The sequence below is a fragment of the Silurus aristotelis genome (genome assembly GCF_946808225.1).
Source record: "Silurus aristotelis genome assembly, chromosome: 4".
NCBI lineage: Eukaryota > Metazoa > Chordata > Actinopteri > Siluriformes > Siluridae > Silurus > Silurus aristotelis.
This window is the reverse complement of record NC_139577.1, coordinates 22,337,878-22,364,403: the sequence shown is the minus strand read 5'-3', so window position 1 is coordinate 22,364,403 and position 26,526 is coordinate 22,337,878. Positions and strand designations below refer to the sequence as shown.

The 26,526-nt window shown below is 35.6% G+C and overlaps 3 protein-coding genes across 3 annotated transcripts; all 3 read right to left on the bottom strand.

The window, feature by feature from the left end:
* Nucleotides 1-2,970: 2,970 nt before the first annotated feature.
* LOC310725647 (uncharacterized protein) lies at nt 2,971-4,482 on the bottom strand. Its single transcript, XM_083540644.1, has 4 exons — nt 4,265-4,482; nt 3,823-4,167; nt 3,709-3,744; nt 2,971-3,362 (listed from the first exon to the last, which is right to left on the bottom strand). Exons 1-4 carry the CDS (start codon nt 4,293-4,295, stop codon nt 3,232-3,234), a joined length of 543 nt encoding a protein of 180 aa, XP_083396770.1. The 5' UTR covers nt 4,296-4,482; the 3' UTR covers nt 2,971-3,231.
* A 561-nt stretch (nt 4,483-5,043) lies between these two features.
* LOC310725084 (uncharacterized protein) lies at nt 5,044-12,678 on the bottom strand (the record flags this gene model as incomplete). Its single annotated transcript, XM_083539699.1, has 6 exons — nt 5,044-6,799; nt 6,939-6,982; nt 7,267-7,334; nt 7,460-8,680; nt 10,787-10,883; nt 12,382-12,678. The coding sequence occupies 6 exons, from the start codon at nt 12,676-12,678 to the stop codon at nt 6,748-6,750; spliced, it is 1,779 nt and encodes a 592-aa protein (XP_083395825.1). The 3' UTR covers nt 5,044-6,747.
* Nucleotides 12,679-17,761: 5,083 nt separating this feature from the next.
* urb2 (URB2 ribosome biogenesis homolog) lies at nt 17,762-26,318 on the bottom strand. Its single transcript, XM_083539645.1, has 10 exons — nt 26,208-26,318; nt 25,158-25,296; nt 24,659-24,835; nt 21,060-24,375; nt 20,796-20,956; nt 20,580-20,690; nt 19,585-19,827; nt 19,332-19,428; nt 18,685-18,818; nt 17,762-18,051 (listed from the first exon to the last, which is right to left on the bottom strand). The coding sequence occupies exons 2-10, from the start codon at nt 25,281-25,283 to the stop codon at nt 17,854-17,856; spliced, it is 4,563 nt and encodes a 1,520-aa protein (XP_083395771.1). The 5' UTR covers nt 25,284-25,296; nt 26,208-26,318; the 3' UTR covers nt 17,762-17,853.
* Nucleotides 26,319-26,526: the final 208 nt, after the last annotated feature.

Below are 26,526 nucleotides of genomic sequence, written 5' to 3'. Positions count from 1 at the left end.
AATTTTTTTTTTCTTTTTTTTTCCGTCATCCAGGTATTAAAGCGGGACGGAATTATCTGTGTTCACCTAATGGCCAATCTCTTGGCCAATCAAACGTCGTATTTTCATTTTTGGTCAGCCAATCGCAGCTAGGGAGATTTTTTATTCTCAGATATTTGAACTGTAATCCGCGTTATGTATATTATGTGGAATAAAAATAAACATCAATAAAAAAAAAAAAAAAATAGCCTTTGTGTAAAAAACATTATCACTGTATGCTCAATCAAATGTCTAAGACTTAACCAGCGTGTCAGAGCCCGGATAGCTCAGTCGGTAGAGCATCAGACTTTTAATCTGAGGGTCCAGGGTTCAAGTCCCTGTTCGGGCGAAGTTTTTACCTATTACGTATAAAATTCTTTCAGATTAAGACAAACATATAACAGCTTTTTTATACGTATGCTTAAAGCTCTCATATAGTGATTTATATAAAGAAAAGAAGCAAAAAAAAAAAAAAAATCTTACGCCCAACGTGGGGCTCGAACCCACGACCCTGAGATTAAGAGTCTCATGCTCTACCGACTGAGCTAGCCGGGCATGTGGGATTATTTAAATGTTTAAATGTTTAAACTTCAATAATTGTGAAAATAACAGTCAGATGCAACAATTTTCGAATACTTATATATAAAACTATATTAAAAGAAAACATGTAAATGATTTATATTATTTAAATTTAAACATATTACGTACAACGCTAGTCAATGAATGAAAATCACTGTTGTGGTCTATGCCTAGTGTCTTCACGTTTTATTTTGGTATAATAATATCAATAATCATATCAATATTGAAAACCATTAAAAAGTTTATTTATTTTAACTAACGGACACATTTTTTACCATACTATCTAAATATAAATTAGCAGTTAGCTAACAAATTGCTTTGTGGTCGTTTCACCTCACTCCAGTCTAAACTAAATGATTTTATAGGCAATTTACTACACATTGTCATATAAATAACCTAAAATCACTGTGGATTATTGAGGTAACATCTTTTATTATTAATGTTAAGGTTATAAACTACATCAAACTTACAAACCTATAAACTTTAATTATTTCATTTCTAAGGTGCTCTGAATAAATAATTTATTATGGTAGTACACAAGTTCTGAGTAATGTTCTTGCAGTTCTTGGGAGCTCTGGGTGATGCTCACTAAGAATTCAAAGGAGGCCATCCACTGCATTATGTTTGACCTGAAATTCATTGGCTGACTGTGCAAGTCTAAATCCTGATCATAATTAGCTTGAGCCCCCTGGATTTCAGCATCATCAGAATTCAACATCAACATCAAACTGCAAATCACTGTGCATTCCCTCAAGGGACTGCGTTTGCTGAAGGGGCAAACTAAAATTCTCCAGACTATTAGAGCTTGTTCTCACCTCAGAGTTGTCTACATGACACTAATCCAATTTCTGCTGTTCTCTTTTCACTCTTTTCCAGAGTGTTGTATTTTTGTATACTTTGTTCGTAGACATTGTTAATCACTACTCTCACAAAAAACTGAATGCTACTGTGTTGATGGATCTCCAACTTCCTGATTGACAGACCACAAGCCGTATGGCTGGGCAAACACACCTCATCCACCCTTACCCTCAGCATTGGAGCTCCTCAGGGTTGTGTTTTGAGCCCCTGCTGCACTCACTGTACACACAAGGGTGTGTGGCCACTGCCAACTTCACCACCATCATCAAGTTTGCTAACAACACTGTTGTAGTGGGCTTCATCTCCAACAACAACGAGGGCCAGGAAGAGTGTGAAAGACCTCAGCCATCCCAACAATTAACTCTTTACTTTGATGCGTTCAGAAAAGCACTTCCGCTACTTGAAATCAAATACAGAGAGAATGAGGAGGAGCTTCTTCCCACAGGCCATTCAGGGTTTAAAGTAGGAGACTAGCAGCAACTAGTACCTGGACTTTTCGCTCCACCCCACTTGCTTATTATTCACATTAATAGTGAATACAAATATTGGATTTTTACTTGCATTACTTGCACCAGTGGAACTCGAACTAGACTGGACTGCACAGCGTCACTTTCACTTTTTACTTACATTTTGTACACAAGCACATAAACTGTATGAATGTGTGTGACAAATAAAATTTGAATTTGATTTGAAAGCTTAAAAGTTCTATTCAGACCTATATTTTGAAGTAGAACTGCACAGGTAAAGAAGAGATTTGAATCGCAGTTAAGCTGGTATTACAGGACATAAACATTTCATTAAAACTCAAAACATTTTATGATAACATTATGGAAATATTTAACAAATATAGCATTTATAATTAACATTCAGAAGTTTTAAGAACTTTTTATCTCAATGTTTTCAGGACATTCAAACACAATAACATTGTAATGACATTCTATGAATGTTGTTCTCATAACATTTTAATAACATTTTGTAAACATTCAGCAAATACAAATAACATCCAAAGAATGTTCCAAGAACATTGCTCTAAGAATTTTTTTCTGTCAGCATTAGGAAAACAGGCACCAATTACAAATAATGTCATAAGAATATTGTTTTAATAACATTTTCTATCAACATTAGAAGAACATTAATCAAGTATAAATAATGTCATAAGAATATTGTTTTAATAACGTTTTCTATCAACATTAAAAAACATTCATAGAGTATAAATAACGTCATAAGGGCGTTCCAAAAACATTGTTATAAGAACTTTTTACCAACATTAAGAGGACGTGTTTTAACAACTAATAAGTTTGAATGTTCCATTAGCATTGTTTTAAAAACGTCTTGTTTAACATTCAGACGTTAAGCTGGGAAAGTAGCATCTTGGAATATTGTGGGAAACACCAGTAATAAATAAATTGCAAATAGTGTATAGACAGCAATATATTACTTTTGACTGAAAAGTCAAAACCTCCTTGTAATTGATTAAAATGTAATAAAACTCTCAAAAAGACATATAAGGCACTATAAGCAGGAACATAATAAATTCTGGCAACTGTTATTTCATAATTATAAATAATAAATAGTTTATTTTGTAGCTGAGCTATATCAGACAATGCAAGCACAGGAAAAGAGTAGGAAATAAATACATTAAAAAAAAGGTTATCATTAAGGTTATCATTAAATACTTTAAGCACAGTTTTAATTTACCAGAATTGATTTTAATTTAATAATTTAGCAATATGTCCAAATAATTTACGATTTAATCACAAAGAATTTTACACTAACTTATTTCCTGCAGGTTATCATATGTACAATAAAAAACACCAGAACCATTACTAGAAGTCCAACAGCCAAAACTGCTGCAAATACTCGGTATGAGTTGGATCTTGTTTCAGCAGTTGGATGAAGAGTTGAGGCTGTGGAAATTAAAATGAGGTAGTTACTAATTCTTTGATTTACAACTTGCAATAGGGGTTTTTATAATCAACATATGTTTAATAAATGATTAGTTGTTGTTGTGGCTCAGCTTAGTGAAGGATATTTCTGATGTAGTTCTTGGTGTTCCAAAAGTGTTTCTATAGTAGAACATTTTTTTACCACTAAAAATGTTACATCCATTAGCATGGCTTGCTGAAGGTACACCATCTTCATTGGCCTAGTTAAGCCTAGCATAAGCTCTTCATATGATAGTTTTAAATTTGTGTACACTGAATGTAATGAATAGATGATAGTTATATAATTCACTATTTTATAAGATGTTACCTTTTTTATTGCTAGAGACGCATTCATCTTTGTCTTCTGAAAAGATACACAGATGACACAAAAATTAAATATTAACAGCATACAGACTATTGCAAATTTCTAAAGTTATATTACCATATATATGCACTCCGTCTTCAAACTCCATGCGTTTTCCTTCTACAATTCCGCAGTAATATGAGCCAAGATCGCTGTTCAAGACACTGGAAATTTTCAGTCCAAAAAACTTGTCTATCATACAACCTTCATAATGAGTAGTGTTGTAATTCATAACTTCTGTTAATCCGCCATTATTTTTTAGGCGTGCCACCAATACAATCCTAGGTTTTTCCTCATTGTTCACTTTTAGCCAGAAAATTTCATGATGCAAAGAAATATTACACTTCAAGATGACTGGTTTTCCAAGTTGAACTTCTTGTCGTTCTATTGCTCCCATAGCCTTAAATGGCAAGGCAAGGGCCACTGGTGAAAGAAAAATATCATTTATTATTTAAGATATAAAAAAATATCATTTAATATAAATAAAGCCTCTAAATGTTTTTAACGTATTAAAGCCTACCTGTTATTGCCAATACCCAAGACAAACGCATTGTCTTTGTCCGTGGTCATCCCTTGTTTCATTTCTGAGAAATGTGTAGTGCTTCTTACGAACGGAAATGTTTTCCTCTACCCTCCCCCTCAGGTTGTTTTTTGTTACATGTTTTGTATTGTTTTATTATCTCTTATGCTCTGAGAACCACTTGTACGTTTACGAATATTGCTTTTTATCTGAGTAATTACATTTTATTGGTGCCTGACTTCAGCTTAGAAAAATCAAAACAGCTAGTGGCTTTCTAATATGAAGTCACATCAGTTTCCTTACTGTATCAAGTTGTTAAAAATATTTATGCTAATTAGTTAAAGATTTAGATTTTTCGCAATAGCAGTGGCAGTTCCAAGAAGAGACGAGACAATACATTTTTTCTGGCTCACATGAAAGCACAGTTAAATACTAAGCGACTCACTCTGATTGTGATTACATAGACATTACTTTCATATCTTTTGTTCTTTAACGGAAGTTAAACACCGCATCATTCTCACCTTCATGTTTCCAACTACACAGGAAACGAATATATAACTTAACTAGGTTATACAGTCACACACAAACACATATACACACACACACACACACACACATATATACACATACATACATTTTAAAATAATATACTGCTTATGTACTATGTTAATTAATCAGTCCATGCAGTGCAACTAAATAAAGGATGGGCATTTCTTACCTTAAATTGAAGAAAAACTAAAACTTGGAATAAAGAAAATAACAAAGAAACCTTAAAAATGGATTTGGAACATTTATTTGGAACCAGTCTTCATTAGTTTCTCAATGGGAGGGAGTAAATAAAAATTTTGAACTTTACTCATTCATTCTCCCACATCAGTGCCCTATAAACACAGCAATTTGTCAACATTTTGCCAGTAAACATTTAAAACACCATGTGCAGCAAAGAAGGTATACAGCTACGAAAACACAGAACTAGTTTACAAAATCTCAGGGCAAAATTTACATCACATAAAAGTATTTCACATGAGGAGTAAACTCTCATCTACAGGTTATGCTTGCTTAGATTCACAAAGTTGAAGATCATAAACAAGAACATATTAGAGAAGAACAGAGAGCAGCTGTCAATCCAACATTTCAATTGGCTTTGAAGCAATTTTAAATCATTAACAAAGTTCTGTTATGTAATATAATAAAGACAAATGAATTCACATAAAATAACAAACACAGTATTGAAAAAAATAAGATGTTCTCCATTTTTCACTTGCCTTTAGCTCAATAGGCAGATCACATACACTTAGGATTGAAAACAGGATGATTCAACAGCTGAATTTCAGAAATACTGATCACTTGCTGCTTAATATTTTAAAACACAAGCATGTATTACTTTCAATTAATAGAGGATGTCAAATAAATTAGGATGATCAGTTACAGCTTAAAATATATAATATTTAAACCGTTCACCCAAATAAGTGTACACAGTAAAAACATGTTACAAGATGCTTTCCCAAGTACCACAAAATTAATCAAAAATCATCTCCTCTAATCTCAAATGCAGTTCATGTGAACACCATTGACTGTACAATCATGTTTAATATCGCTAACTTTACAGCTGAAATTAGAACTGGTCTTAAATATGCATCACCCAATAAAGTCTTTTGTGTTTTCATTTTATTGCTCACATTGTGAGATTTTCCCACAAAAAGCCTTTAGGCGCAATGCACATTTTAGCAAGTATAGATGTAAGAAAAACAAAAAGATTCTGACTACCAAAACAACTTCAATGTGGTGCAGCCAACCAGATACATCTACAGCCTGTATTCTTACAGTTAATCAATGCCAGATGTTTTTACATATAGTGGAAAAGTACAGATTATGTAATACACAGAACAGTTCCAGAATTTTGTGCAGCTATTCAAGATGTCTTAAGACCTGACTAATTTGCTATTTGCTTTGCATACAATCTGATTTAGTATGCCAGAATCCCTAACCTAATTTAATCTTATGTATGCATTTTATTTTAAATAATTGCTGCTTTACATACATTAGGATGCTGGACCAAATGTTCTCAATGCATTATTTATCTGTTTACAGAAATGAATAAAACACAAAACATATGTAGTGACTTTCCTAAAAAAGTACTGGAAAGATTTCCAGCACCGGAGCATGTGGTAACTTTTATGCAGTACTGTGTCAGTAGAATAATGCATCTCATAATACTGAGGACAGGTGGGTATGGAGATGGATGATCCGCTGTGGGGTCCCCTAATGGGAAAAGCCGGAAGAAGAAGAAGAAGAAGAAGAAGAAGAAGAAGAGAACACTGTTTATTTAGAATCCACTTCTGCAAAAGCACAGAATGTAAAATCAGTAACTCTAGCAACATCCAAGTCCCAAGCCATATGCCAATTGTATATTTTACATTAAATATCACCACACATAGTTTAAGAATGCCTGTGTCTCCATTTTCTTCACATTTGCCATCCATCTAAGAGATAAAGCTTTCAGCTGGCTCCCATGTGTTCTTCCATTTTGCTCCACTGAAAAACAGAAATCCATAGATTAGGCTAATTAATTAATAGCTTTGTAGAAATATATTTTATGCAACATAATACTAGGTAAATCAAGGCAACTAACAAATTATACAGCGGTATAGAACATTTTCATAAATCAGCTTACCATAATGAACAAGGCATCCACTTTATCCTGACTTCATCTCGCCCCTTTTTAATAATTAAGAAATAATAATAATTGAAAATGGCATAAAAAAAATGGCAACAAGAAAACAAGCCCATATTAATAAAAAAAAGAAAAGAAAAAAAAAGAAAAGGTTTTCTATTTTCATAACAATGTGAAACTCCTATGTATGTGTGTTTAATGATCAACAATATTACATTTCAGGTTTAATATTTAAACTATCCAAAATCAGTGCCAGGATTTGAAGTTGCGCAATATAGATTTTAGGATTAAATTATCTCAATTTTTTTTTTTTTTTAGTGCAACCCACCTTTGTATTTCTCCATCTAAGAATTTTCTCAACAGGAAACACGCCATTGTAAATGTCATGATTGCAATCTGGGGGGTGGAACAAAAATCATACTGAGAACTTTCTAACCATTCAAATTTGCAGAATCACTAAATAGCCATGAAGAATTTCTTATAAATGATCCACTAATCGGTTTAAACTCCAGAATGTTTACCTGAAATTTTCCTTTTGCGTGAAAGTGAATTTAATCCTTTTGTTAAGTCTTCACTTGCACTAGATGAACCATCTTCACATTCCACACTGTCAACTCTACATGCAATCAATGACTTTGGCGGGGTCCACTTTTCTGCTGGCGGCATTTTGCTAGAGGCAGTTGGAAAAACGGAATTGTCTGTCCCGTCATCTGACTGCCTCACGCCTTCACTTGATTCAGTCCCAGAACTGGAAGCATGGCATTCCATGAGAAATTCTTTATAGATATTAGATACTGATTTTTTATCTAAAATGGGTGCATTAATGGTTGGGCCTGCAGATTGTTTATTAAAGCTTCCTGTAGATGATGCGGGTTCCACAGCTGAGGACTCCAACTCCAAGTTCTCAAACGACTCCACAGAGCTCCTGTTATTTTGATCATCTAGCAGCAAGGAGCTTTTAGGAAATAGTGCAGCTTTCAACTGAGCCTCTGAAATCCTCTCTAAGCGAACCTCCACCTTAGCCTTTAGTTCTTTGGGTACTGTAAATGAATGGGAGGGGCTAGGGATGTCCTGTTGAACGACACCAGGAACATGACCATGAGCATGGATTCGCTTGTGTATGTTCCAGCCACAACGAGTAGCAAACATGTGATCACAGAGGTAGCATTTATATGGGAATGGGTTCTCCAATGTAGGAGGTACATGCTGATTGTGAATAGCGAGTCTCTTCAGACAGGTGAATGTCTGTCCACACCTGCTGCACCTATGCTTCTTGGGGCACTTGTGGGTCTCAAATTCTATTATTTCCTGAAACACTGTTCCACAGTCTTTGCAGGTATACCCACATGAGGTCACTGGTGAATTCTTTTTTGGCTCATTTCGCTGCTGTGTGCATTGGCCTGAAGTGCAACACACACAAGGTTTCTGGTTGCCTAGGAGGTGCCGGTCACGGAGCGTGTGTGTTACACTGCTGCTTTGTGTGGCAGCGATTTTCTTTGACATGTATTTTTTTTTAGATTCCACTGTCCTCTTTCTTATTGATCTTTTCCTCACAGTTGTGGTTGTGCTAGTTGGTGGTGGCTGGGGGCTGACAACTGCAAGAGCTTGAATCTCAGAGGTCGCAAGCATTTCGGTCTCTGCGCCAGATGTTTGATGTTCTGAGACTATACTAGCAGGAGACAGACCACATATTTTATTTCTTCCTTGTAACTGAGTCACTTGGGGCTCAGTGACAGATGTTTCTGTAAGTAAATAAATAAATAAAAAAAAGGAAGAATAAAACACCAACGCTATTAAAGTAGTCAGATATACAGTGCATCCGGAAAGTATTCACAGCGCTTCCCTTTTCCCCACATTTTGTTATGTTACAGCCTTATTCCCAAATGGAATAAATTAATTATTTTCCTTAAAATTCTACAAACAGTACCCCATGATGGCAACGTGAAAGAAGTTTGTTTGAAATTTTTTCAAATGTATAAAAAAAAAAAAATTGTTTTAATTAAATCTAAATAATTTCACAGCTTTCATCATGACACTCAAAACTGAGCTCAGGTGCATCCCGTTTCCACTGATCATCCTTGGAGTCCACCTGTGGTAAATTCATTTGATTGGAAATGACTTGCAAAGGCACACACCTGTCTATATAAAGTCCCACAGTTAACAGTGCGTGTCGAAGCACAAACCAAGCCATGAAGTCTAAAGAATTGTCTGTAGACCTACGAGACAGGATTGTATCAAGGCACAGATCTGGGGAAGGGTGCAGAAAAATGCAACACTGAAGGTCACAATGTGCACAGTGGCCTTAATCATCTATAAAAATTCAAGAACTTTGGAACCACCAGGACTCTTCCTAGAGCGGGCCACCCAACCAAACTGAGTGATCACGGAGGTGACCAAGAACCGGTTGGTCACACTGATAGACGTTTTGCTGTAAAGAAAGGAGAACTTTCCAGAAGAACAACCATCTTGGCTGCACTCCACCAATCAGGCCTGTATGGTTGAGTGGCCAGACAGAAGCCACTCCTCAGTAAAAGGCACATGACAGTATGCCTGGTGTTTGCCAAAAGGACCCTAAGGAACTCTCAGAACATGAGATCAAATATTGAATTCTTTGGCCTGAATTTCAAGTGTCATGTCTGGAGGAAACCAGGCATTGCTCATCACCTGGCCAATACCATCCCTACAGTAAAGCAAGGTGGTGGCAGCATGATGCTATGCGGGATGTTTTTCAGCGGCAGGAACTGGGAGACTAGTTAGGATTTAGGGAAAGTTGAAGGCGGCAATGTACAGAGACATCCTTTATGAAAGCCTGCTCCAGAGGGCTCTGGACCTGTTCATCTTCCAACACGACAACTACCCTAAGCACACAACCTGTGAATGTTCTTCTGGCTGTCTGGCCCAGCCAGAGCCCAGACTTAAACCTGATTGAACATCTCTGGAAAGATCTGAAAATAGCTGTGCCTTGACGCTCCCCATCGAAACCAATGGAACTTAAGAGGTTCTGCAAAGAAGAATGGGAGAAACTACCCAAAAATAGGTGCGTCAAGCTTGTAGCACAAAACTCAAAAAGACTTGAGGCTGTAATTGGTGCCAAATGTGCTTCAACAAAGTATTGAGTAAAGGCTGTGAATACTCATGTACATGCAAGGTTTTCATTTTTACAAAATTTGCAAAAATTTTAAACTTCTTTCACAGTGTCATTATGGGGTATTGTTTGTAGAACTTTGAGGAAAAAATATGATTTGAATCCATTTTGGAATAAGTCTGTATATAATGTGGAAAAAGTGAAGCGCTGTGAATACTTTCTGGATCCACTGTATGTATACATGCTGTTATGGTACTGGGATGGACAGCTAGATTCTGTGGCCATTTAAGTATTTTTTGTGTAGATTTGGACACCTGTATTGGATCACTATATTGCCAATTTTTTTTTTTCTTTATTGCAGGTCCCAATAATTATGAGGTCATAACTAAAACAGTGTGACTAATGACTAAAGCAGTAAGTCTAATTTGTTATCAAATAAGCACACAGTACACTTATCCATTATTCAAAGTGCACACTGCACAGGTTTTACTTATTTTTATATGTTTTGACTAAGTAAATGGAAATGTTACAGACATATTGGATAATTAATTGTGTAATACCTACAGTAGGTACAGAAAACAAACATTTATATACAACGAGAGAGATATGCATAGTGATATATGGCCACAATAAAAAAGGACTATTATTTAAAATGTGTATGTACAAAAAGAAAAAAAATTCACATCAGTTTAAGGAACAGTCTGATGTACAAAGCTTTATACATATCATATTGTACAGTCTAGCAAGTTATTTGAATGTTTACCAGGTGCTGTCATTTCAGGAGTTACAGGAACTGAAATGCTCTCCTGCCTGGTGTCCATTTCCTCAGCGGCAGCATCTTCCAGCATTTGAATTTCAAACTAAAAGATTAACAGAGATTTTCAAACATATACTCTATCAGAAGCAAATTGGACATGGTTAAAACCATATTAAAACTGCAACTTAAAGTCCAGATTTTAGTCATTGAAAAAATATAACAATTTCAAACAAATACAAATACATACCCCTTTCTATCTGCTAGTGTAGTAAAAAAAAAAAAAAAAAATACGTAAGCAATGCCAGTTTGCATAAAAAGTAACATCTACTTTTTATGAACTTTGGCTTTAGCATTTTACCACTAATGAAACAGCACAGCAATTTGTGCTGCTTCATTTATGGTAAAATGCAAAACTATAAGTACATTCAGACTTGATATTTTACTTTTGATGCAAAATGGCATTGATTACTTACTGTTGTTTACCTACACAAAATGAGCACATTACTTATTACACTGCAATTAATATCTCTCAAATTTTCTCAAGAAAATCTCAGCCAGTCATGAGAGGTCTAACGACAAACAAGCTTGCTATTCAAAAATGTCCCAAGTCATTCAAAGCATGGAAGCATTTTATTTTAAATGTAATACAGAAGACTGTGACCTGCAAGTTTTGCAAAGCGGAGTTTGTGTGGCATGGAAGTACCTTGTATGCACATTTAATTTATGCATATATCATTTAATTATCATACTAAACCAATATTAAATTGGTTATATATTCTGGATGCTTACATCTTCAAAACTGAACAAAATGTCTTTATTTTTAAACATAAATTATCACAACAATATTTATTTTAATTTTATATTGAATATTTTAAGCATGGTTGTCAACTTGCCAACTGCAATTATCGTTCAAAACAATACAAATATTGATTTACACAAATTGGGAGAGTGGTGGCTCACTGGTTATGGTGCTGGGTTACTGATCGGGAGGTCGGGGGTTCAAGCCCCTGCCACTCTTGGGCCCTTAAACAAGGCCCTTAACCGTCTGTGCTCTAGTGGCGCCATATCATGGCTGACCCCGTGCTCTGACCCCAGCTTCAGAGCAAGCTGGGATATGGGAAGAACAAATTTCACAGTGCTGTAATGTATACGTGACAAATTAAGGCTATTCTTCTTGCATAACCAAATGCTGTTTTTGTTTTGATTTTGAAAAAAAAAAAAAAAAAAAACCTGCATGAGAGAATTTGTTCAAAGAAGAAACTATAATAAACTATTACAAACAACAAACTATAAGCTTTAAAATATCAAAATGAAAGACATTTATATAAATACCTTTCAAACCATCAAAATATAAATATAATACAACATAGTTTTGATAATTTTTGTTCAGTTGTGAAGATGTAAGCATCCAGAATATATAACGAAAAAATTAAATAAAATAAAAAACAATCATTGGATTAATCGATTATCAATCTAATCATATGAATCAAGGTGACAACAAAAAAAAAAAAGAAGACCCCACTCCTGCATAGTTTAATAACTATAACCCCCATAGATTTAATTCAACATGTAGTGCTGTAGCATATATTGAAAAAACTTACCCTGCATTCTGTACTTTCAGGAATCACATGGCTCTGCTGGGACAACTCCACTTCATCCTCTTCAATTTTTAACGTCACTTGTGTCTTTTTATTTCTGAAAAGGGGCACCTCTGACTGCATTTCTCTCTGTTCCATCTCCTGCTTGAGGTCATCAATTTCCCTCCAGCTACGAAAGATCTCCATTCTCGTCTCTAACATGACATCAGTAAAAACTTTCACAATCTCTGATGTTGTCTTTATCATGAGTGCCTCAACAATAGTCTGAAATTTGGCAGATATGGGGTCCTCCACCTCCATGATGCTTTGATGCAATCTTCCTGTAGGGGAATAGAAAACACACACAGACATATATATACACACACATCAAGTCAAGTCAGAAGCTTTTATTATCATTTCAACCATATACAGCTGACGCAGTACACAGTGAAATGAGACAACGTTCCTCCAGAACCCTGGTGCTACATTAAACAACATAACGCTACATAACTGATCAACTTTAATCCCCTGTAGTTACTGCAGGTCTGCACATCTCCCTTATTCTTAAAAAACACTACCAGTTCACTCCTTCTCCATTCCTCAGGCATCCTCACACCTTCCAAAATCTTGTTGAACAACCTGTTTAAAAACTCCACTGCCATCTCTCCTAAACATCTTCATGCTTCTACTGGTATGTCATCTGGTCCAACCGACCTTCCAGTCTTCATCCTCTTAATCGCTGCTCTCACTTCCTCCTTACTGATCCTATACATTTCCTGCTTCACAATTTCCACATCATCCAACCTTCACTCTAATTTTCCTCATTCATCAGCTGCTCAAAAAAAATATTCCCTTCATCTTCTTAACACACTCTGCTCACTAGTCAACACATTTCCACCTCCATCCTTTATTACTCTAACTTGCAGCACATCCTTCCCAAATCTGTCCATCTTCCTGACCAAACAGTACAAATTCTTTTCTCCTTCCTTAATGTCCAACTTCTCTTACAGATCCTTATATGCCTTTTCCTTGGCTTTTGCCACATCCCTCTTCACCTGCTGCCACATCTCCTTGTACTCCTGCCTACTTTTCTCATCACTCTGTCAATCCCAATTCTGTTTTGCCAACCTTGTTCTCCTTCAGATGCCACCATCTTATTATTCTTTCAGTCCTCACTCTCCTCCTCTTCTTCTTCACCTGCAAAACCATCCTACAGACCACCATTCAATGCTGTCTAGCTACACTGTCCCCTGCCAACACCTTACAGTCTCCAATCTCCTTCAGGTTGCATCTCCTACATAGAACATAGTCCACCTGTGTGCACCGTCCTCCACTCTTATACGTCACCCTATGATCCTCCTTCTTCTTAAAATAAGTGTTCACCACTGCCATTTCCATCATTTTAGCAAAATCTACCACCATCTGCCCTTCCACATTCCTCTCCTTAAGGCCATACCTACCCATCACCTCCTCATCACCTCTGTTCCCTTCACCTACATGCTATTAAAGTCTGCCCCAATCACCAATCTTTCATTGCTAGGTACCCCTTCTTCCACTTCATCTAACTCACTTCAGAATTTTTCCTTCTCCTCCATCTCACAACCCACTTGTGGAGGATAAGCACTGATGACATTTATCATCACCCCTTCAACATCCAGCTTCACATTCATCACTCTGTCAGAAACTCTTCACCTCCACAACACACTTACTTAGCCATTTCTCTTTCCATCCACACTATAATAGGACAGATAGCTACAGGCCTAATATATATAGAAGATAATTAAACAATAGCAACAAGGGGTTTAATTGTACGAATACAACACAAAACGTTCCATATCGGTGACAATGCTGAGAATGGGAATTATCCACCATTCAATCATTTATTAAAAAAAAAAAAAAAAAAAAAAAAAACCATCTAACCAATGTTAGTCTCTTTGCTCTAATGAGGAGAGAAGCTCGTGGCACCTTGTGCACAGCGGCCACAGCCAGCAGCTGTTTGTTTGGGTTGTTTCAGTGGCACAGAAAGTTGTTGCTCACTTTAAGTGACTAAACGACGAGTCATTGTGTTTTTCGACACGATTTACATGTTAGCTGTCTGAATCCAGTCCTTCTTCCGAAATATGTACCGGAGTACATTTTAAATACAGCGACTGGCGGTAAAACAAATGCTTCTTTAACCAGGAAAAAACAGACAGCATGTAGCATCCACTGTTACCTTCCTGACAGAAAAGTCCTATTTTTTCACACACAGAAACACAAAAATGTAGTAAATAACTCACCCAAAAAATACAGAAATAAACTGCAAATGTCGTTTAACGAACGACCTTTCCGTAATTTTTTTTTGGCCCGCTAAACAATTTTTTAAGCGTATTGTGGGCAACTCTTGAAGGATCCGGATAGAAACACACACTACATACTCCGTTCCGTATAAAGAAAGTTGCAGTCGAACAGAGAAAAAGAGCCGTTAAAAACAAATTCGTATCTCCCATTAGGGGTCGCCACAGCGGATCATCCGTCTCCATACTACATCTGCCCACTACAGTACCTGCATGTCTTCCCTCACCACATCCATGAACATCCTCATTGGTCTTCATCTTTTTCTCCTTCCTCTTGGCTCCATCCTCAGCATTAAAAAAAAAGTTCAAAAGTACTTTCTACTAACAAAGACTTTGTGATGTTACCATAATATCACTTTATAAATAAAACCATTATCAAATGAAAACATAATGCAGCACAACAGTAGATCTAATATATGTGGAAGTTAGAAACAGTTAGTTATATGTATATATGTGGAAGTTAGAAACAATGCCACTGAAAGTTATTAAATGTACATATAATAGGTCACAATCGATATACATTTAGCAATTAATTTCCCCTACATTTATATTCTAAACTTTTACTGTGCCACCAAATTCAAAAATAAGATTAATTTACCTTAAAGTAAAATCAAACTTCCTGCTAGAGCTGTCTATGTTGGTCATGATGGGTCATTCTGCATCAGGAGGTCAATCGGATGCCCTAGTGTTAGTACTAAACCTAGTGCTGAACTAAGATTTAAACGGCATGAAAAGATAGCAAAAGTCGATGATGAACCAGTGTAGCTTGCATCTGGCTGCTTTAAATGTAGTTCCTATCAGGATGCTTTTTAGTGAATTATCTTAAGCTTACTTAGTATGAGCAAGGAAGTCAGCTAACATGTAAATATTAGTGGTTATGAAAACATGAATAATCACATATTTAGCTGGCATATCTTGGATATGCTTTTAATATAATTGTTCATGATTACACTGACATCAATAAATGTAGCCTTTGGTGAAACTATAAGCATTGAATTTTAAATCCATAAAGTCCATCTTGAGACATGTACCCAAAATCAGTGCTATTATCTATTAATTAACATTTAGGTTTTCAGTAATCCCATTTGTTTTGCAAATCTTTTACACTCACTATGGCAGAATTTCAAATGACAATTGTAAGTAATCATGTATAATAAATACAATGAAATGTTGGATTTAAATAAAGAGAAAGTCTAAAGTCTAAAACTAGAGTCTTAAAGGACTATATTGCACTTTTTAGGCTTGGAAGAACATTCATTTATTAAGAACATCTCATCAACTTTGTTTTATTGATTGATTTAAATTCAGTTAAGCATAATAGTCTTTAGTGTTAAACCCATCAAGTCATTCCTATATTCATATTTGCATTTATGACATTTAGCAGAATCTTTTATCCAGTGTTGATAACATCAAACAAGTTTACAGTGTTAGTCTTTAAGTCCCCATACAAGCTCAATGATTCTGGTTTGACCGAACAAGGGTACCATCAGTATAAAACTTGTGAAAACTAATAAAGGACATCTGACATTTGTAACCTTTCAATAGAAAATATAATAAGATATTCAAGTTTAGTCTAGCCTGTGATTTTTGTCCCTTTTCCTTTAATTTCTTACAGTTTTATTTAATTTAGCAATTATTACAAACAGCACAATGCTTTGAAATTATTTTGCAAAAGCCTGTACTTTTATCAAAATCCTTAGTTCATCTCTCAAATGTTACATGTTACATGTTGTTCACAAACAAGATTGTCAAAATGCTTAGTCACGTTTTCGGTATGATGGCGCATGGTTACAGTATTTCTTGATATGAACTACAGTTTGGATTACATTTAGCACAAGGCTGCATTTCTTCCATATGGCACCTACGTATTTCAACAGCACAAATGTATTCATTTGATTGCATATTTGATTTATATTGATTGCAAGAGACAGGAGTTACATCGGGACAGGAGTTACACTTTTACTGTACTGTAATAATGTCATGTTCTGGTTGTTCACCCATTTTCAGAAATTGTAATTCTATGTTTTACTCTTTCCCTAATTGAAAGTTCAAAAGATTCACATATGACCTGTTTTAGAAAACATGTCGATTCCACACTCCCCTTCATTAGTGAAATTCAAGATTCATCTAAAAAAATAAAATCTGGTCACATTTACACAAAAAAAAAAAATTTTAGATGACAGATTATGATTACTGGTTTAACCATTTTCCATTCAATGACTTGTGCAATCAACTGCTGGTACAGTGGTGAACAACAGGGTCATGGGTGGCTAAGGCTCAATCATGCATGTGGGAAACGATACAAGCCGAGCTACTGTAGCTCAAATGGTTGAAGTTAATGCTGTTAATGCTCAACCAGTCAGGACTGTTTTGGCAGCAAAAGGAGAACACAGTATTAGGCAGGTGGTCATAATGTTAAGTCTGATCGGTGACAAAGTTATGCCTGGTTGGTGCATGTATACACTTTATAAACCGATTGCTAAAATATTGGAATTTTTAAATCATAAAAGGTTTGCATTTGGTTCCATTTTCTAGTTGTTCTCTATCAAGTTTAAAAGATGATAGTTGAAGGTATATTTTCTCTAATGCAATTGGAATATCAGTTTATTTGAACCTCAACCTATAAAACACTTCTTTATAAAATTAATTTTATAATATATATGAAAATTAAATAACTGATATATTATATATTGGCAACATATTGTTACTTGTAATGCAGTGCTCATTAATCTGGAGCATGATATGGCTGATTAATGACTTACAACTTATTCTTTCATCAAATGCAGTCATCCTCAATTATTTCTGAATGTGTTTTATGTTTTAAAAAAAATGTCTTGCACCAATAACATGTAACAGCTAAGTGTAATGCATATTCTTGTTAAAAAAAAACCACCAATCCCACCATGTAGTCATGGTAACCTAGACTCTATCCTTATTCCTTTAGTTATTTAGTTATATAATTTTTTTTTTTTTTTTTTTTTTTTTTTAAGTATTGACACATTTAGAGCACTTTAATGAGATAAAAACTAGAAAAGAAATATGTCAATTCAACTCGTGCTTTACAAAATTTTATTTGTTTTATTTTTTATCTATTTCAAGCAACAGCAATAGAAAGCATATAACAATAAATTGTACAGAAATTATTTTGATAGCAATAGGCTTAGACAGTATACTTCTCCTCCCCTTGCCGTTGAGATTTATGATAGTGTGTGTAATTTTTGTAGAGCTCACTAAACACTTCCTTAACACCCATTTGCAATGTCCTGTTCAAGAACTTTATATCTTGCTCCACACACTGGTCCAGAATGCAGTAGATGCCTTCTGTCAGGTGCACCTTGATTTCTGGTCGAAGTGTCACCTTCACAATTCAAGCAAAAAAGAAAGAACTTAAGTACTGTTGCACACAGGGAAGCATTAAGCAAACTTCTAATTATGTATGTGATCCACTTAATTTCTCATTAGTAGATGCTATTTTCTTTATTTTGTTGTCAGTGGTATGCCAAGTCAGCCAAAGGTATAACGCAAAGGATATTTTGGAACAATATTTTAAAACAGGGTTTTCCACAACCATCATCAAAACCACAACTGAGAAAATATGTTTGGCATGTTTCATACAGCATTGAGAATTTTCTAAAACTATATTTTAAAAACGCATCTAAAACTTTAGTTTTTCTATTTTTTTTTTCACCTGGATACCAAAAGTGTGACAACCGGTTGACTAAAATCATGCATATAAAAGAAAACCAAAATTTAGCCAAACATTATGCCAGAAAGCCTTTGGGAGTTTGGGAGATTTCAAGGACTTTTACTCTCTAATAGATATTTAAATTGTCCATTAAACTGTACACGCTACCAACATAGACTGCTCCTACACAGTAGTAATTAATTAATAATATTAACAATATAATAATAATAAATTAATAATATTTTATTTCTGAACTAATTGCTAAAATAAAACAACTGTTTAATGTCTATGAGCCAAAGATTTTACCTTTTGAAGTTCAGTGACATACTGTGCCACAATGAAAGAGTTCAAGACAGTGAAACCCTCTGCTGCGGTGCCAATATGGCTATACATCCGCTCCACTAGCATGGCACACTTTAAAAGCTTCTCAAAATCCTTTCCTGCAATTAAGGAAAACAAAAACATGTTACATAATCCTAAATAAAAGGAAGACATTTCTCAGAAAATGTAAAATTTTATAGCTGAAATAGATAATGCACAGAGGTTTAAGCTAAAAATATCTGGAAATCTAAATATCAAAAATATTTAACCAGGTATACATGAAGCATTTATTTTAAAGCATTATCACACCTAATACACTGCATTGTAGAGCAGATGCTCTTTTGCTGTTGTATAGTGTTTATATCTATCCTTTAGAATTTAGTCTAAAAATTTATTTTTACACCTTTTTGAAGCTGTAGTGCATTTACTTCTGAATGCAAATTTATACTGCTTTATTTTAAAATGTGCTTTGTCTTTGTTAGCCAGTTATAAGGAGGTACTACATTGTAATGTAAAATACAATTAAACAAAGAAAATGTATCTCTTACATTTTAGTGAAAATACTACACTGACAGCATGCTGAGGTTTAGGAGTTAGTAAAGTGCTTTAAATAAAGGCTAGACATGCCCCACCTTTCTCATTCTCCCCTTTTTGCCTGCCCTCACGCATGATGGATGCCACAAGACGATAAAAACAGTTCAGGAACACTGGAGAAGCTTTCAGCATCACCTATACACAAGGAGAGACATAATTTAAAAACTAGGTAGATTTTTTTAGTTGACCAAGTTTTAGTTTTGGTTGTGAGAGCACCATTTATTAAAACTTATTTAAATGAAAGGGACGTATTCCTGTAAAAACAACTGGTACCATAGCAGCTAAATTTACCTTAGGATAGCATAGGATGATTGCATACAAGGCTTCATGGATTACATGGAAAGCTGAATAGTAATCCTCTATGCACTGGTTTTCCAAAGGCACAAACTCAAGTGCTCCAAGCACCAAGATGACATGGTGTGGGTCAGAGATGTGAGGTTCTCCTTGGCGGAGCAACATAATTAGAGTCTCTACCACTGGTACAGTTAGTATACCAGTTAGAGAAGGCACTTGACCAGAGGCTCTCACCACAAACTGAAACAAAAATGTAAAAAAAAAAAGAAAAAGAAAAAAAGATGGTTAATACAATCTTAACATCCTTATTTTTACAGTATGTGAACTATTAAAAACCAATCAACACACAGCTGTTAATTATCAAATGTAAGACTCAGAAAAGTTTGGGGGGGGGGGGGACGACGACACACTGATGTTTTAGTTTATTACATATATGAAGTAAATATGAATTAAATGGTGCCATTTTAAGGCATAATGATTTACTTTAACCAAACAAATGCCCTTGCAAAATATTTTAGACTAGGGACACCTATGCCTAACCCTGTCTTCAGGCACAGTGCACCCAGGTTTATTCATGCTATGCAAACTGAATGCTAATTCACAGTTTAAGCAGCACCTAATTCTAAACGTTATACTTTTGCTAATAAGTGCAGCATTATTCTGTTTAGTCATATTTGAATCTTCTGAAAAATGTGTCCTTTATATACAATAAATTATACTTGTCTTTTTGACCATAAGACTATACTTAACAAAAATGAATACAATAAAATTGACAAAGTTTTCTAAATAAAACTACTCTACACAATAAAATAAATATTATTTTAGTGTTTCCGGTTTTCATACAGATTTTTCATTCAGATTTTGTCACATAAATTTAAGCTCGTGCAGTACCTCAGTAAAATTGTTTCAGGTCAGTAAGACCGGTGTTTTGCAATATTATTGAGTGATTATTTAATCAAAATAAAAAATTGTATGTCTCTAAAAATACTTACAACAAGAGAAGACATGATATGAGGAACAGTACGCCAGAACTTCTCTGAGGAAGTCTCTGAGAGAGAACAGCTGGCCAGCAGCCTTATTAGAGTCACAGCTGCAAACGCATCCTGTCAAAGTACAGATTTTGAATATAGCTCATAGTAAAAGGTCACTGTATTGTATCGCACTGTTGGGTCTTATTTTGAAATACCAAGTTTTCAATATCAACTCACTTTGTGGTAGCCTCCTTCAATCTGGGTTGCAACAAGTCCACCCCGGATCATGAGAAAAAGTGAATGAAGTTGCACTTCTAAAGAGTTGACCATCAGTTTATTAAGCAGATTACTAAGTGGGACCTCCAATTCTTTTACTTCTGATATAGAAAGCCATGTACCTATTGGACATGATTTAAAGGATAAAAAATAAGTGACGTGTTCAAAAAAGTCAAGATAAAGGCTTGACTTTATGTAACAAGACAATTTATACTGAATGCTTACCTGATAATAGCTTATGAACACACTGTAGAATCTTAACATGGAGACAGTCAAGATCAGATTCACAAGTTTTTTCTGCAGCCATGTAAAATGCTGACAGATAATGGACAGATGAAATGAGAAACTCCATGGGTTGTGGTGCAGAGTATAATTTTTCCACAATCTGCTGACAAAAGCTATTGTACAGTGTCATGTTGGATAACTTGTGCTGTCGTTCACAATCACCAATATCCTGGTTCTGATGAGAAACCTTTGCCAGCTCACTCTTGATCATCACAGTCACCACATCAATAGAGAATGACAGTTGAAGTCCACTCTCTGCCTTTCCCAACATCAAAGTCTGAGTGGCAGGCCCCATTACAGAGATGATCTTCCCCAACAACTGAGTTAGAACCTCATCTAGCTGAGGACTTTTCCCAAGCATAGACATCATTTCATTACAAAGTGTGCTCAATGTTGCTAAGTGAAGCTGAAATAAATACAGCGCTTCATCACAAACCCCAGAGATCACAGATGACGCTCCAACAGAATTAGTTCCATCAATCATAAAAGTGGTAAACTTGTCCAGATTGAGCCGCACACTGCTTTTCCGCTCCAATATAACACTAGTTATTCTGTGAATGAAAGCTTGGACTGACTGGAGAAAAGAAAACCAAGCTGAGCTTTCAACACTTCGAAAGAGATTCTTATCAAAGCGAGAGAAAAGCAAGGTCATTGTCGCCTCCAATAGTGTACTTCCATGTACAGCCTTGAGGATTGTATGACAATTTTTCCCCACCAAAAGTGAATCCATGAGGCCATATATCTCTTTCAAAAGGTTGACTGGCACTGACAGTGCCCTATTTTCATTATGCTGCACACAATGCGTCATGAAAAACAAACCCATAAAAAGTCCTAAATAATCTTCAGAAGATATTGCATATGGATTTAGGACCTTTGTTATCCTCACAAACTGCAAAAGGGTGTCTACTTGTGTTTCAGATATGGGGATAGAAGCACCAGTTTTAGCACAGTCCATAATTTCTTGTGCTATGGCTTTCAGTCTGTTAAAAGAGGATGAGATCTCTGCTACGCATCCTTCTTCGCCTTCAGGTGCAACACCAATTTCTGTGCAGGACTTTAAAAATGAAGGACAAAACGATTGTACATAAGAAACACTAGTCAGTCCAAAAAGCGTGTTTGTTATAGAAGTCACCACTGCCGAGTACAAGTTGGGCAACTCACAAAGAACAGTGCTTTCAAGCAATTGTGTTGAAATCTGTAGGAATGACAAGTCATTCTGCTCCATATTTCTTGTTGAGTGACCCTGGAGCAGGGACTTCAGAATAGTGTCTGCAATGTGGGCTGTTACCTCCTGTGGGAGGTATGGGGAAATTAAAGGCAGGTTGGTGGTTACCAAAAACCACAAGGCCACTGGATAGGTGTCACTATTAACACTGCAAAACTGACGGTCCCATGTTTGGTTGGTATACAGGTTTACTGAAAGTTCTTGACTATTTACAACAATCTGAGCCATGTCAAAAAGCACATCTTGTGTGTCCATGTGCAGATTACCTGAATGTGTATTGAGCAAGTGTCTCTTCATTCTGTGGAGAGCAAGATGCTTTTGAAGAAACCTGCTCAATGGACTAGTAACTTCACCTCCAGATTCTGTAAGTGCCACAACTTTCTGTACTGTATCATAGGTAGGACTGACATCACCAGTTGAACCAGCTGGAGAGGTGTATTTACTGCACTGAATTTGATAGAGGGTGTCTGCCTCCTCCCAAGTGTAAATGAGGAGAAAACTTGCTTCTTGTATCTTTTCTACCCAAAGGCTGTCTGCAATCAAAACTCCCTCGAGACGTTGCAGAAAAGCCCTAACAAACCTAAGCATCTCTTCCATTAGAGTTTGGGTTTGTCTGACTACAGGCAAAGGAGTGCCCTCATCTAGTGCCTTAAGACTAAAGACCACTGCATGCATGAGAACACACAGAGAAAACATCTTTAGTGCAGACTCCCTTCTTCCCTCTTGGACACAAGGAAACTCTTTTTGCATCTTCTCCAGAATACGTCTGCAGATTTCAAGATTCTGGCTAGGAGGGTTGTCTAAGAGACACTGACTCAAGCAATTCTGCAAAGCCTCAGGCAACAAATCCTGCCTCAGTTCATCAGCTGCTGGTCGACAGATTATGACCAGAAGTTCTTCAATGAGTTTTGGCATCTGGCGTAGCTTTGCATAGGTCTGAAGAACTGCACAGACAAGCGCCTCTCGAGCTTTCTTCACCCGTATTTCCATGTTGTCTGCATCCACCCAGACCGAGGAGACAAACTCATCAAGATCTGGCTCAAGAATTTGGTGGTTTAATGCCAGCAGTATTTTCAGGCAGCGATACCAGGCTGGAATGCCTGTCTGAGCATTATTAAATAAAAGCTGACATACTTTTCTGAAGAAATGTAACTGCACCTCTCCATGATGTATTTTATCTGCAGCTACATTATAGATATCTCCAGCCAAACACGAGTTCAAGATGTTCTCTACAGCAAGGAGAGTAAAGCTCCAGTTTGCCTCATTATATGTCTCTTTAATGTTCGGGTCCTCTGTAAAGCCCAAGGCAATAAGAAACTTTGTCATTAAGTGAAAGCAAACCAGCTTGTTGTCACCTCCTTTGCAAAATGCATCTAAAGCAAATTTGAAGAGCAGTGGCAGAGAACTGGCTTGAACACCATAAAAGAAAGTGTCTTCATTTGCATCATGTCCATTGACAAGATTTGACAGAATTGTTGCAGCAGGGCAAAGTAAAGCTTTGCCTGTAAATCCCTTTCTTCTACCTGATCCTTGTTCTGGTGGGAGAACTTCTTCTTTGTAGTACTGCAGGTGTTCGTGGTAGAAAAGAGCAGATTGAAGAATCAAATCTATTTTACTGCGGATCTCCTTGCTCAAGTGTTGCCGGACCCTGGTATCATCCTTCTCTGTCCACGTTCTAGATGTTATTAAGTGTCTTAGCATGCAGAGGGGCTGAAGAAGGTGCTCTGTCACCTGTACAAAAACTCTCTTCGGGTTTCCTTGCTGCCTTTGCACAGTCAAATAGGTGCTGAGTACAAGAAGTAGAACCTCAAACACCTTTACTATAGGAGGATCTGTAGATTCCTCTTGCTGGAGTTTAAAAAAGGCCAAGCGACTGGTCCTAACAACAAGCTCCACCAGCAGTTCATATTTGGCAGTGTATGCCACAGCGAGGACAGGAAACGTCAAGATCCCTTCACAGCAACTCAAAATAGTGGATAGTTTGACAGACAGAGTGCCTGAGGTGCTTTCCAGAATCCTTTCATTGATTATCTATAAAAAAAAAGAAAACAAATAATACAAAAAAAATGCAATAATTGTTTATACATGTATGCAGTTATATTTAATGTTTCATTTTCAGTATCCACCTAAGGAATCTATTTTTTTAAATGTTTTTTTTTTATAATAATATTTTACAACCCAATAATTCACAGACATAAGACAAACTGGCAGTTTAAAAAAACTATTCATAATTTAAAGAAAATATGTAAGTGAGCAGTATTTATAAATAAATAAAAATTTAACCTGAATTTGGTCTGTATTGTGCATTAAATACCTGTGGAACTGCTGGTGGTATGTTAATGGTCTTTCCAGTTTTCAGGGTATTACAAAGATTTTTACTATGAAGAATTTCTTTTAGGAAGGTCCATAAGCCCTCCACAACTTCCTGTGGAACCTCTACTTTCTTGCCATAATAACCAGAAAGGGCACGAGCCACCCAGTCAAATAAAAGCTAAAAGGAGAAAACCATGAAACAAAAATAACAGAAACTGGATAAAGCATAAAATTACATTGAAAGATCTGTGCTCTGAAAATTTTATATAATTTGTGAATACTAAATTGCTAATTAACGTACTTAATTAATGTGACATTTACAACAAATAGTCCACATTTAAAAACCATTCTACATAATACTGTGTTGTTATTAAAAGTAAATTAATAATGCAGATAATAAAAATGAGTAAAATAAATGTGTGCCCAAAATAGACATTGCTAAATGTGACACTAATTAAATCCATATCTCGAAGCTTGACAAAGAAAATGAATATATTCACCTGTTCCTTATTTGGGAGAATGCACTGACTGGATACCCATGCAAATCGAGCCAGCTTCAGCTTTTCTGGCCATGGTGTGAGGTGGCTTGACAGCTTTTGTTGGATGCCAGAGTAAATGGCAGTCATTTTTTAATTGAATCTAACATAATAATAAACAAAGAGGGGAAAAACAAATAAAAATTAATAAGAACATTTATTAATGTATTAGTGTTGTTAAATTTGTAGTTTTATTGTCTTTTCTATTTTTTTTTCTTTTAAAGAATGTTAAAACTTGTTTGTCTGAATTAATTGTATATGTTTATAATGTTGACCTGTTGAAAACATTTTTGGATCATAATGGGGATTATAGATTAAAGTGCCAGTTTGCCTAATTAAATGTCTCTGATGTTCACATCCTCTGTAAATTTGTCATAAAATGAAAGCAAACCAGCTTGTTGTCTCCTCCTTTACAAAATGCATCTAAAGCCAATTTGAAAAGTAGTGAAAGAGAGCTGGATTGAACACCATAAAAGAAAAAGTTTTTATTTGCATCAAGTTCTTGGACAAGATTTGACAAAATTGTTGGAGCAAGACAAAGTAGATGTATTTCTTCTATCTTAAACTTCTTTTTTGTAGTACTGCAGGTGCTCTTGCTAGAAAATTGCAGATTGAAGAATTAAATCTATTTTACTGCGGATCGGTATAGTCATTAAACTGGAATAAAATTGACCTAAAAGAAGACTCCTGGGCCTTTCACAAGTATGAATAAATGTAGACAAAATAAAATTTAACTGTTAAAAGACTGACATGAACTAAAAGTGTAATAAAAAGAAAAGAAAAGGGGGAAAAAAAGAAAGAAAAAAAGCTACAACAGTGGCCTTTTTAATGTTGGTTTATTCGAGACGCAGGTTTTCCCCCACGCTTGTTACTTTAATAATCGAATACTTTGATCTCTTATTAAATACTATTTTTGTCCGCGTTTATACAGAAAATATAGGACACCCTTCATACAAAAAAATAATAAAATTCAAGCTTTTTAAACTATTCTTCGTTAATATCCCGAATACTTACAGTCACATCACACACGTGTTCCAGTTTAAGTTGCAACACCAAACCCTGCACTTCCACTAGACAGTAGTAATCGACTGACAATTACTAGTTGCATCTAATGGTTCAACCTAATAGTTCAACTAGTGCATTCAAATGTAACTGTAATTTCTGTGATGTTTCTACTGTAGTCTTTCGAGTAAATAAAGATCTCAACCCTGGTCTGCCTTTAATTAATTTACATATTTAACGTTTGAAATAAATAATACTGTACCATTTAATAAATGGTTTGTTTTTCACTCGGAACCTTTTTTTGTATTGTATAAGAAAAAGTGCCCTTGTT